We start from the raw sequence: 12,993 nt of genomic DNA, 5'->3' as shown, positions 1-12,993 counted from the left end.
GGGCGATTTTAATTTTCCCACTGGGCCAGACCTCAGCCTTCCCCGGCAGTCTAAAAATTTAATCCTCCTGATTTTTCCAGCTTGCCCTGCTTAACATTCTCATGCAATCTTCCTTTTCTCCTCCCTTCTAGGAGCGTGCAAAAATGAGGAAGATCAAGGCGGGCATCAAATGCTCTTTAAAAAACAAGAACACACAGAGGGGAATCAGCAGAGTGGGGCATTAAACCTCCACTCAAAAGAGAGAAATTCTTGTGCAAAGAATTAGGGCTACTAAACTCTCCTGCTTCAACAGGCTTCATCCATGATTTCCCAAGCCCCGCCTCCTGCACATTAGGGGTGGAGTTTCAAGCCCTACAGAGGCCTTCAATCAGAAGCAGAGTTTAAGCAGCCCATATATCACTTTACAGTGGCTTTGCCTCTGTACGATTCAGGTGTGGATTGCAGTGGAGGTTGTGCAGTCATTCGAGTGAACTCCTTCCTAACACCTTCCTAACTTTTTACAACCAGTCTTCTTCAGGCTGGCCCTGTTTGCCAGCTTCCTCCTTAGTCTCAGCGTCGCCCCTTATGGAACTCAGGAGGGAGAACGGGGACAAAACTAGCATTAGTTGGTTCTGCTTGTCATTGGCTCTGGCTCCACCTAGTGGCAGGCTCCCTGCCTTCCGCCCTACCCACCCTGCCGGCCACCATTGGCAAACTGTGCCTTCTGGATGCCATTACGGTGTGTGTCGAGTGAAGGGTGTCTTCCAAAAGCAGTGAACAGGGGCTGTAGCTCCGCTCTCTCTACTTAAGTCCAAACCGGAAGAGGAAAAAGCAGCCAGTGACATGGGGGCCAAGGAGTGCTCCTGGCAGTTTTTGCTTTCATTGGAAGCACAGGCTCTTTCGCCAAAGATTTAAAACAAGGAGACCTCTTCTACTGGCACACAAGGCTAGCTGCAGAAAGCAGGTCTGAAAACACTCCATGTATCAGCTAGTGGGGAGAGGAGTTCAATTCTGCTCAGTTCAGGTGCCCACCTGGCATGCCTGAACCCTGCAGGAAGCAGGATTGAACCCCCATGTATCGGCTCACACATGCAGAGTCCAATTATGTTCAGGTACGCGAGCCAGTGTTCCCCTCCACAACCAGTTTAAAGGTTTCCTCCCTCTCACCATGTTTAGGGGGGGGGGAGATAAATCTTCCACTTATCCACAATGGACAGCAAAAACCCATACTTTCCAATAGAAAGCCAGAATGCCTGTGCACATTTTATTTTGGGGTTGGGGTTTGTGTGTGAGAGAATGACCTGGATACTTTACAGATCCAACATTTACCAAAAAGAAAAGAAATATTTTGTCACGTTTTTTAATCTGGTTTTACCTTGTTGTTGACTTTAATAGGTGTTTGAATGTTTCAAATACTTGTCTTTTACCGATAATTTTATTTATTCTTTCTGCAAACCCACCCTGAGGTTTTGTTACAATCAAATAGTATATCAATGTTGTAAAATAAACGGATTCACCTGTTCCATGGCACTTATTTTGCTATGTTTTTATGCGTAAGAATGCTTGGAAAAAGTAATTTTGTTCAAAGGAATGGGGGGGGGGAATGTAGCCCTCAAGACGGGGCTCTGATACCCATTAATCCCCAACCCGCCTGGACTGCAACATTTGAAAAGCCAGAGAGAGGTTCCCCCATTTTCGCCGCAGCACAACTACAGAAAACCACACGCAATGTCGCTAACACAAAGTGGACTTTATTGTTAAGTGGGGGGAATGGAATAGCACCAAAACTGCAGCATGTCTAGCAAATAACAAAAGGCTACTCCAAAACACTGCCGCTACCAGCTCATGGGAAGGGGGGGGGAGAGGAGGAAACCCCCAGCCCCGCCCCGCAGACACATTTGACCAGAATTCGTTTAAATAATGACATCACAGATAAAACTGAGCCCGCCCCTCTCCTCAATCCGAGTAAATTAAAGTGCCAAGAGTTCTCCGTATACTACCGGTTAAGTACCCAGGGTGGGCGTGGGGGCAGAGGGGGGGCTGGGGAAGGAGGGGGAGAGCTTAAGCATCAGGACCGAGATGCCAGCAACAAGAGCCAACCCAGCCCCCACCTCCACCCAAATGGCTAAAAGAAATAAAGCTGGGTTTTCCTACAGTCTGGGGAATGGGGTGTTGGTGCTTAAAATACCGTGTGTGCCCGATCCCTGCTCCTTCATAGAAACCTGTCCTACATCAGTAGTGATTCCTGGGTCTTTGCATCAGTGCCCCACAAACCCGCCTCCCCCCCCCCGCTCCCCTCAGTTCTGCGGAGTGGAATAGAGGCTGTGGTGGTGGCTGCCGGACACCGTGGCCTGCGAGAACAAAAGGGGGGCCGTGGGAGGGGGCCCCCCAAACCAGTCCTGCTCCCCGCTGCGGTTGATCGAGCCGTACCAGCTCCCGACGCTGCCCAGGCGTCCCGTCAGGCTGGAAGGAAGCGGGTGGGGTGGGAAAGGAGAGGCAATTTGGGTGGGTGGGTGGGGGAGTTAATGTGGGTGTTAGGAAGCAAAAGGAAAGAAAGGAATTAGATCAGTGGTTTCTAACCCACTGCCCCCTTGTTTCCATAACCCACCCGCCCCCCACCTCTATAAAAAGTGTAATTCAGAATAGTAGTTTGTACGGCCCACTCAGGAAGATCAACACGATAAAATTCAAAACGGTCGCTATTAATGGCACATTTATTCAAAATCCAATTAAAACTACTTAAGTTTAATTACGGATGAACTTGATCCAGTGGTACCTGCTTTTCAGAGTCTGAAATCATTTACCCCTCACCCCTCACCCCCAAGTCTAGGGGTGGCACGACCCACGTTGGGAACCCCTGAATTAGGTAAGAGATGGGGCTCAGTGATGCTGAAGCACTCGGGAAGATAAGACAACTTTTCTATTCCACCAGGCCTAGGCAGGCAACTTAGGAATATATCCTTCCACAATGGTTAATTGACGTTTAACCTTTCTGTATTGCTTTTATTGTACGGCTTTAAGTTTTATTGCTGTAAGCTGCTTATGACACAGCAGTATAGTAAAATGCTTTTGTAAGTAAAACGACTGTTGGTATGCTGTGCCAGCTTCATCGATGGAGCTTTTACAACTTCCAGGCATGGAAATGATTTCCATTCCACCTCTGAGGGGGGGAGAGCCAGTGCAAGGATGGCAGTGGGGTTGTCAGCCAGGGACCGCACACCTGCCCCAGTCTAGTGCTAGCGGGTCAGGGATGGGAATCTGGGGCCCCAGGAGGACTCTTCTCAGGAGTTTGTGAAATGAAGAGCCAGGGGGAAGGGCCAACAGGAAAGCAGTTTCCCCTCTGTCACCACCAGGACATAAGACACCCCAAGTGCACGGGCCATTGAGCTGACTCCTCCTGGGTCAGAGACTAGCTGGATGAGGAGGACAGGTGAGCACTGGCAGCCCAAGAGGACATGGAAGAAGAAGACTTAGACTCCGGATCGTGGTGGTGGGACACTGGGGAGCAGTCTGGGGAAGCTACGAGCTGGGAGGTGCTAGAAGCAGGGGGCTTGAGGGGGTCAGAAGAAGAAGGGCCTTCCAGGACAGGGTTGGAGGCTTGGAGTCGCAGTGTGAGCGCAGACTCAGGCAGAGAGGAGTTGGAAGTTGCCCCTGCTTTCCAGCAGTATTGCTGGGTCTCCTCCCCTGCTAACACCGGACACAGCCTTTGTCTGCTTCGGAGGGATCCAGAGTGAGAGGCTAGAGGGGAAGGGCGGGTCCAGCGGTCAGTTTCAGCAACGTGTTCAGCTGGATTAAGACACAGCCAGCTGTGTTGTTACTTTCTGTGAATAAAAGCTAACTGCATTCCTTGTCTCATATTCTTTCCTGCTCTGTGGATGACCTGGGCTCGCCTGACAACCCCTTGACATCGTGTGAGTGAACAGATGGGAGAGTATCTGCTTGGGAATGTCCCCTCTGGGAAACCCCGGAGAGCTGCTGCCAGTCAGTGCAGACAATACTGACCATTGGCTTGACGCCGTATAAAGGCAGCTCCCTATGCTCCTGAATCTGGAGGCTGGGACCATTGCGGCCTCGGGGAAGAAGAGAAATTACCTGCTCGTCAGTCCTTCACTGTCGCGCTGCCCGGGATGGTCGAAGAAGTAGGATCGGGAGACCCCCAGCTGCCGGTTGAAGACACGGCTGGCACTCTGTGGGGAGGAAGGCACCATTACTGGGGACGCTGCTCCTGCAATCTGCCTTTCCCTGCAGGATGGCAAGGTAAGGCCATGTCTGGTGCCCTGTTTTTTGGCAGGAGCCCTTGCCAGTGGATTGCGCCCAAGGGATTCAAGCTCTTAGCCTTGGGAGACGCCACTGGAGGAGAACGCAGCACCCACAGAAATAGCTGCACCCAGAAGACTGCAAAGCTCCATCCCTCTCGGTGGTGCCCCAGAGCTACAAAGCTCCCTTCCAAAAGACTTTCACCAGCTGTCCTCATTCTGGTGCCCTGCAAATGTTGCCGAACGCTCTCCCTCCGGAGGTTACGGACTCTCCTTCCTTGGAGGTTATTCAGCAGAGGTTGGGTAGCCATCTGTCATGGATGCTTTAGCTAAGAGTCCTGCATTGCAGCAGAGGGTTGGACTAGATGACCCTTGGGGGTCTCTTCCAACTCTACAGTTCTATGATTCTATGACTTTCAATTCATCCCAGCCAGCATGGCCCATGGGCAGGGATGTTGGGAACTATAGGGGGGGGGATGAAGCTGGCTCCGGCTGATTTGCACCTCGTCCCTACGATACAGGAGTTTTAAGCAGACCTTGCGGAGTTTCATTTTTGCTGCTGCCTTCAGCTAGATAGGAAGTGGTCTGGCTCAGAGCTGCTGAAGTGCCTGCTGTATCTATGGTTACCTTTCTGCCACCTCTTTCTTGAAAATGGCGCTTGGGGAAGGCATGCCTTTAGAAAGCAGTTTAAAAAACACTAATGAGCAAATCTAGAATTCCTTCTGCTTTGCAACATAAAGACAAGAACCGGAATTTGCCGCGGCGCTTTTCTTTTCTTTTCGCCTCTGCTTGTGGCCCTCGGAAGGCTGCCCAGAAGGGAATGTGGCCCGTGGAAAACGTCCCCACCCCACCCCTGCTGCACTGAGTGATGCTCTCATAATGGCAACAGCCCCCTGCCTCCCCCTACGCTTCGGGTCTCTCCTTCCACTGCCTTTTTGCGGTTCTGCTCCTCTCCCAACCAACCGCTTCAACTCACCATATCCTGAGCTGGCCGGTGCACCCGGAAGAAGCCGACTAGCAGAGTCGTGGGCAGCAGCTCCCAGATGAAGAGAATGAGGCCGAAGACGACGTAACCTTGGTCTCCCAGGTCCGTGATCAGATCTGCCTGGAAGGGGAGGGAGAAGGGAGACACCTGAGCAGATGGTTCTCCACTGGGGTGGGAGACAGAGAGCCCAATAGCTGGTCCAGCCAGAGCCAGTGACAGACAGAGCTTCCCCCTGACTGGCTGGACAAAGGCAGGGTGAGGCAGCAAGCCTCCCCCCCACCCCACTTACCTGGGATTAAGCCCCAGGTCCGAGTGGACAAAGTTAGCTCTGCGCTGCAATGGCTGCATCCAACACAGAGTCGACCCGCGGAATTTAACGGAGCCCAGTCCGTTGTTTCGTTCCGTTGCGGCGGGTCTCCTCCCGGGTAGGAAGGTTGGCCCTTAAGGAATCCGAACTTAGCCCGTCCTGCTCACCTGGTCAGATACGTTGTACCAGTCGTAATCGAAGGAGTCGAGGCGGGTGCGGGAGGACAGAGCCAGGGCCGCCAGGTTGTAGCAAGCTCGGCTGGCGTAGAGCAGGACGATGATGCCCCCCATGGCGGCCGTTTGGCACAGCGAGGTGCCCTGTCACAGAAAAGGGGCAGACAGGAAAGAGAGAGACCGGTCAGCGGGTCTCAGCAAACTCAAATCAAGAGAGCCTTGCTGCGCCTTGAAACTGGCTGTAGGACCCCGGTGGCCCGCCAGATATTTATCGGACCAAAATTCCTATCGTCCCTGACTGCTGAACAGGAAGCTGGCGGCTGATGGGAGCTTGAGTCCAGTTGGATAGCGTTGAACTACTGCTCCCATCATCCCTGGCCGCAGGTGGGCGAGGCCTTCATGGCGACAGCTCCGTGGCTATCAGGGAGGAGGGTCTTGGGGAAGAAGAGTGTCATCACCTTGAGGAAGAGGGGAACATTCCCTTAGAAAGGATCCGTAATTTGGGGGACGAACACCTATCCTCTTTTGCTAAGGGTACTTCTCTGGGGACCGGGGGCACTGTGGTAGCGGCCGATCCAATCATTACAAATATTGATAGCAGGGTGTGTGCGACGGGCATGCAGATCCCAGGGCAGACAGGCTGCCTGACACAAAGGTTGCGGATGTTGCCCGCCACCCAAATAACCTGAGGAGTCATCAGGGGTTGTGGAGTGTGCTGCCACCGACACTATGGGGGAAATGTAACCACGAGGTCCTGGAAACCAAATTTAGGTTGAACCCTGCCGTGTGGGAATCCCTTGCAGACGAGCGCAGTGCCTGGAGTCAGGTCATGCATCTGGAGCAGTGAGCAGAGGTGGAATGACCGCCGGGAGGAGAGCCGAGAGAAGAAACGCCCTGGTAAATCTGCAGCAGCACAACCAGACACCTTCATCTGCCCCAGCTGCAACAAAACATGTCTCTCCCCTATCTATCTCTACAGCTATAACCTTCCAGCAGTTTGACTTCACCTCCCAAAGGCACACTCCTCCATGTTCTTCCGAGACAGAAGGATGCCAGCAACAATGTAAAGTGCTAAAAGCCAGGACCTCCAAGGCAGCTTTCTCCGACATGCTACCAGTTCCAGGGCCAGCTCAGCAGGTGAAACGCTGCGGTCTCGGTGCAGGGATGAGATGCCACCGCAGCAATGTCAACCCCCTACCGTTGAATAGCACAGGGAAAAGAAGACGCAGCAGGCTCCAGCTCCCCCCCCCCCGCGCCCCCTGGCAAATGCTCACCTTGGCTTCCAGGTAGATGCGGGTGGAAGGAGAACCCCGGGCAACGAGGCAGAGGCAAAGGGCCAGAGAGACAGCCCCCAGCACAAACAGCGAGTCGCTGATGAGGACCCGCGCCAGGACCACGGCCCAGGGCTCGGCGCGGCGCCCCCGCACCAGCACAGCGCACACCACGTTCACTGCCAGGAAGAGGAGGCTGGCGCCCAGGCACGCCCCTCGCACTGCCAACCTGGGAGAGAGAAAGCGGGGAGGCAGAGTTAGCGCGGCTGCTGGCCCCCGTGGAGATGCTCTGCATCCATTGTCAGAGGCAGACTGCCCCAAAATGCCAGGTGCTTGGAATGGCAAGCAGGGAGAGAGCTAGTGTGCTCTTCTAATGTGCAGCGAGAGCCCCCTGGCATTGGGAAAGGTTCCGATTTTGAGCCGTTCTCCAGTTGCAGCTCTGTAGCTTTCCGGTTGTGACAGCTCCTTACACCCATGCTAAACGGCAGTTAGTGTTGGTTTATTAAATTAAGGTGAACTGTGATTTATGAACCACAGTTAGGCCACAGGGCCAGGTTCAGCCAACCAGCTTTTAGCAAGGGTAAGCATGGTTTATAAACCATAGCTTAGTGCTGCTTGCGAGCCAGGCCACTGAGAAAGAGAAAGTGGAAGAGCACAGAAGAGAGAGGCCTGCTGGAACAGACCCAGGGGCCCTCTAGTCCAGTTGGTCGTTCAGCTGTGTCCAGTCAGATGCAGCCAGCAAGCCTACAAGTCAAAGGCACGAAGCATTTGGTGGTCCGAGACAGATTGCCCCTGAACATGGAGGCTCCATCGGGAGGCCTGTCCTCCCTAAATTTTCCAAACCCCTGAAAGCTATCTAATGGCAGTGTGCGGGAGTGAGCGAATCACAGCTGTGAATCTCAGGTAAGCTCCTCCCCATACTTCGGGGGTGGGGAACCTTTCTCAGACAGAGGGCCAGGCTACCTTCTGGCCAACCTTCCAGGGCCACATGCCAGCAGTGGGTGGATCCAGAGGCTAAGGTAGGCAGAGCAAGGGTTAATTTTACCCGTGCACCATAGGTTAGTTTTACACGCACACTCACAAATTCCTCTTCATCCAGGCAACAAGAGGCATGATCAGAGTTCAAGGACCCGCTTCCAGCCAGGCAAACAACTCAGTTTTGAAACTTCACCCTGTCTCCTACTTTTGTATTGCAAGCTATAGCTAGGGTGCTGCTGGGGGAGTGTATTTTTAATTTCCTATAATGTTGTGATTTTGCCTTTTAAACTTGCAATCCTGCGTTCTCCATTTATTTGCCAGCTATTTTATGTGAAGAGCCACATTGGTGTTTTTTTTTTAATTTTTAATTTTTATTTTAAATGGAAAATGCAAGTGGTTGTTTTTTTTAAAAAAAATACTAAAATACTTTATCTTTTTTCTTCCCTGACACTTGAGGAGGATATATGGCAAGGTGGAAGAATGCAAGATGTTATGATTTTACACACAAATACACATCTACTCACAGGCCTTTGGTCAGTTCAGGGCGGTATTTTGCTTTGGCCTTGAAAACCACCTGGAGGGGAAGGGAAGAAAGGGGCAGGGATTAGCAATTACAGAAAACAAGCAGGACCTGCAACAAGCAACCATAGCATAACTTCGCCTGCTAATAAGATAGCCAGGTAGAAGAGCTGAAAAGAATGCCAATATATTTCACATCTGGCACCCCATGTGGCCTTTTGATTTTCTGATGGCACATGGGTAGACCAGGCTAAAAAGCTCCAGACAAAAGTGTTCATGGCCCTCTAGCGGCTAAGGTGGCTCATTGGAAGTAATGGAGTTAGCATTAACTCCGGAAGCATATTCACGATTCTGTCCAAACTAAGCCTCCTGGTGTGTATATTTTGCTCTTGTGCTCTGAAGAGACTGTGACCGGTCACCAAGCGAGCTGCAGGGCTGCACAAGGATTAGACCCCAAGTCTCTCAGGTCCTAGCCCAGTCCTCTAACCACTACCCTGCCCTGAAAAGGCAACAACTAGATTTGTGCAGCAAGTTGAAATTTCAGACCCCACAAAGCTGGTGGACATTCCCATTCAAATGGTATATGTGCACTGCATCATGTGATCAGTTATGCAGGGCGGGGCTTACTTGGGCCCCCACAATATTTTATTCAAGTTGGCACCCCTGTGTGGCACCATCACAAGCAGTGATGTAAGGAACAGAGCCTTCTTGGTGGTGGTGCCAAGGCTTTTGGGTCTTCTTTCCTCCCTGTGAAAATTCACCTGGTTGCCTCCCTGTTCTATGCACTTTGTGAATAAGTACTTCCTTTAAAAACAGAAACCAGGGCAGAGGTCGGTGGGGAAGAGCCATAACTCAGTGGCAGCAGAACAACTGCTTTGCATGCTGGATCTCTCAGTTCAATCCCCAGTCTGAAACCCAGGAGAGTTGCTGCCAGTCCGTGCAGACACTGCTGAACTAGATGGACCCGTGGTCTTGCTCTGTTTAAGGCCGCTTCCGTTGGTTTATCCTGAATCTCCCAGCATTCAGCTTCATTAGATGATTCTAGGACAGTGGTACCTCGGTTACGAACCTAATTTGTTCTGGAGCTCCGTTCTTAACCCGAAATCGTTCTTAACCTGAGGTACCACTTTAGCTAATGGGGCCTCCCGTTGCCGCCACACGATTTCCATTCTCATCCTGGGGCAAAGTTCTCAACCCGAGGTACTACTTCCGGGTTAGCGAAGTGTTTGTAACCCAAACATTTGTAACCCAAGGTACCACTGTAAAAAGAGGGGCAGGGAGAAAGCTTCCCTCCAAGCTTGACGACTGTAATTCGCTCTACACGGGGCTGCCCTTGAAGCTGTCCCAGAAACTCCAGCGGGTGCAGAATGCTGCAGCGAGGCTCCTCACGGGGTCCCTGCCATGGGAGCATATTCACCCAGTGCTTTTCCAGCTGCACTGACTCCCGGTGGAGTACAGGGTCAGATTTAAGGTGCTGGTTTTGACCTTTAAAGCCCTTTACGGCCTAGCACCCTTGTACTTAACGGGACCGTCTCTCCCGGTATGCCCCGTGGAGGACCTTAAGGTCCATAAACAGTAATACCTTAGAGGTCCCAGGCCCGAAGGAAATCAGATTAGCCTCAACTAGAACCAGCCTTCTCAACACTGGCCCCGACCAGGTGGAACGCTCTGTCTCCTGAGACCAGGGCCTTGCAGGACCTGATTTCTTTCCGCAGGGCCTGTAAGACAGAGTTGTTCCACCTGGCATTTGGCATGGAGGCAACCTGATTCCCTCTCCTATTTTTCCTATCTTTTCCCCTTTTGTATGAGGTTGCATTTTTAATTTTTAATTTAATTTGGATGCATTTAGTCTTGTGTTGAGTTGTATTTTAACCAGTTGTTTTATATTTGGTGCTAGCCACTCTGAACTCGGCTTTGGCTGGGGAGGGCAGGGTATAAATAAAAAATTTTTATTATTCTCTACACCGTATGTAATTTTATACATGTCTATCATGCACCCACCCCCCACTACTTGCTCCCCACCCCCAAAAAAGCCCAAATTGTTGCAACATTTCCTCATTGCTGTTCCAGCCCCCTGATCATTTTGATTGCCCTTTTTCTGCAGAGGAATGGTACTTTTGATCCTGAAACTAATTAGTTAAGAGCCATTTCATGACCAGTAGCCATGAGATCGTGAGGACAGGCGAACAAGGCAGAATGACTGGCTGAGAATTCAAGGCAGCAAGTGTGCAAGGATTGAGGCCAGAGGGAGGGGACCTGTGGCCCTCCAGGTATTGGCGGACTCCAGCACCCATCTGCCCAGGGGCAGCATAGCAAGCAATACAGAGCCCATATTGGGGGGGAAGAACCAGGCTGAGAACCACATTCCTTGGGGCGGAAGCTTCTGGAGCCGGTGGACACACATGCAAGTGGTGGGCAAGGCCAGAGGTAAAAGTGGGCAGAATAATGGAAATGGCTTTGTACAAGAGGCTACATTCCAGCCATGGGGGGGGGGGAGGACAGAGGTTTCTACATCCTCTCCATCCTCTTTCTAGGCAAGCAAGAGGCATTGGAAATTTTCAAGGGTGGGAGGTGTGGAAAGAGTTCCTGAGGGCCAGGTACAGAGGCCTGAAGGGCCACTATTTGGCCCTGGCAGCCGGAGTTCGCCCACCCTCAAGGCCCCATCCGCTAAACTGGCCCAGCATTCCAAGCGCCCCTCTTTTACCCACAGTCCACCTGGGCAAGCAAGCAAGCACCCCCTCAGAAGAGTTACCTGGGCAAAATACAAGTTCATGAGGGTCAAGGTGAAGAACTGCAGGCAGACGGGGCAGCAGTAGAGGAGCCAGAAGAAGAAAGGGCTCAGGTGGTTGGCTTTGAGGGTGTTCTTGAAGTAGAAGGAGAAGAGCGTGGTGCGCAGTGCAGCCCAGAAGAGGCAGAGGAAGAGGAAGACAGTCTGGTAGCTGAACTTCTTGTGGCGATAGAAGAGGACCAGCCAGAGCTGGGCGTAGACCAAAAGGAAAAGCAAGGCATAGAGGCCCGTGTACAGAGCCGTCAGCCCAACCTTGACGGCCGGCGGGAAGGCCGGGGTGAGGCGCGAAGCTGGCACAATCGCGCTAAGGTTGCCAAAGGTCTTTTCCATCTTGAATCCTGGCGAGATGGGCCCCGGTCCGGTTAGCAAAGCGTCATTTCCAGGGGGCAAGCCTTGAGGCAACCGGCACCACTTTCTTAAGACGGAGGAGCTGCCCCCGGGTTCGGTAGTTGGTTACATCCTTCAGGGCTGCTGCGGGAGGCCAGCCCCTCAAGCAGATGAATCAAGGGATTTTTGCAAGTTCCATGGGAAGCGTGGAAGGGATTGGAAGCAGGAGAGAGAAGGGGGGGGGAAACGACAGCTGGCCCACCCACCCTTCTTTGCTAAGAAGGCATGGAGGCGAGAAACAAATCCAATTCTTGTTGTGAATAAAATCAAACGGAAGACTTCTCCTATGCCTGGAAATGAGCTGGGTTACTCCAAGGTTCTGATCCTGTCAAATGTTCAGCAGGAATAACAAGACACCTCCCGAGGGGCTGTCCCCTCCCCAACCTAGGGCTCTTGCATCCCACCCCAGGATCAGGAGGTGAAAGGTGCCTGGGTCGCTTGGCAGGTCCTGCAACGCTTCCTCAACCACCCAGATTTCAGGGCCACATCTGTTCAAAGTGCTCGGACACCAGGGTCCCTTAGTCCTTCGATGTCTGGATCCCTTGATTGCCTCCTTCTCTGGAAATCCCTGGTCACTTGGCTCCGTCCTCAGAGAGCTGGACCCGTTTTGCTTTGCTTTTCCGGAAGCTCAGGTGCCCTTCGCTCCAAATTTCCAGGTTACCTAGAATTCTTCATTCTGCTTTCTCCGCGGTATCGGACATCTGGTTCCCTCGGCTTCTTCGCCTTCTCCAGTTTGAGGCGCCGGATGCCTGCGTCCCTTAACCCTTTTCTTCCCAGGCGCCGGGGTCTCTTGATCCCCTCGCTTCAGACCCTCGGACGCCTGGGTCCTTTTTGTTTCCCTGACTAAACGTCAATATACCTGGTTCCTTTAAGCCTCCCCTCAGATGGTCGGATGCCTGGGTCCCTGGGCTCCTTCCGGATTCTCGAACAATAAGCAGCTCTTCCTTTCCTTTTGCTGTGTTCTGCCCAAAAAATTGGGATGGGGGGGAGAGGAGACAGAGAGAGAGAGAGACGGTTCCCAGGCCTAAAGCAGCCCCAGCTGCGTTTCTTCCTGGTAGCTTCGAGCTGCGCAAACAGAGTAAGGCCCGCCCCCTCCCTCTCACCGGCTTGGCGTGACGAAACCAGCGCCCGCTCTAGCACCCTCGTCTCCTTTTACGCAAAGGACGTAAGCGGCTTCGTGAATGGGACAGGCCGCAGAAAGTCACCCGGCTAGAGCGTCTACGCTCTTTCCGGTCGCCATCTTAAGTGTGGGCGAATGAAGCTGACCCTCCTCCCTTACTACTGTACGGACCCAGAGATTTCTGTGCGTTTCCAGGAAATGCTCCCCCCTAACTATTCCCTCCCAGTTCT

At 52.4% G+C, this 12,993-nt stretch overlaps 1 protein-coding gene across 1 annotated transcript; it reads right to left on the bottom strand.

Moving 5' to 3' along the window:
- Positions 1–292: 292 nt before the first annotated feature.
- Positions 293–12,706, bottom strand: GPR137 (G protein-coupled receptor 137). Its single transcript, XM_035099094.2, has 7 exons — positions 11,221–12,706; positions 8,474–8,523; positions 6,975–7,200; positions 5,695–5,844; positions 5,212–5,340; positions 4,072–4,166; positions 293–2,442 (listed from the first exon to the last, which is right to left on the bottom strand). The coding sequence occupies exons 1-7, from the start codon at positions 11,584–11,586 to the stop codon at positions 2,277–2,279; spliced, it is 1,182 nt and encodes a 393-aa protein (XP_034954985.2). The 5' UTR covers positions 11,587–12,706; the 3' UTR covers positions 293–2,276.
- Between the last annotated feature and the right edge of the window lie 287 nt (positions 12,707–12,993).

Source organism: Zootoca vivipara, chromosome 17, assembly GCF_963506605.1.
Source record: "Zootoca vivipara chromosome 17, rZooViv1.1, whole genome shotgun sequence".
In the NCBI taxonomy this organism is placed as follows: Eukaryota; Metazoa; Chordata; class Lepidosauria; order Squamata; family Lacertidae; genus Zootoca; species Zootoca vivipara.
Note: the sequence above shows the minus strand (reverse complement) of the source record. Positions and strands in the feature narration are given on the sequence as shown.

Excerpts from the sequence above, each read along its gene's own strand:
- GPR137 (XM_035099094.2), bottom strand. The coding sequence starts at position 11,586 with ATGGAAAAGACCTTTGGCAACCTTAGCGCGATTGTGCCAGCTTCGCGC. Across the intron at positions 7,201-8,473 it reads CCTGAACTGACCAAAGGCCT|GTTGGCAGTGCGAGGGGCGT; the intron begins GTGAGTAGATGT and ends TCTCTCTCCCAG. Across the intron at positions 5,341-5,694 it reads GGTACAACGTATCTGACCAG|GCAGATCTGATCACGGACCT; the intron begins GTGAGCAGGACG and ends CTCCCCTTCCAG.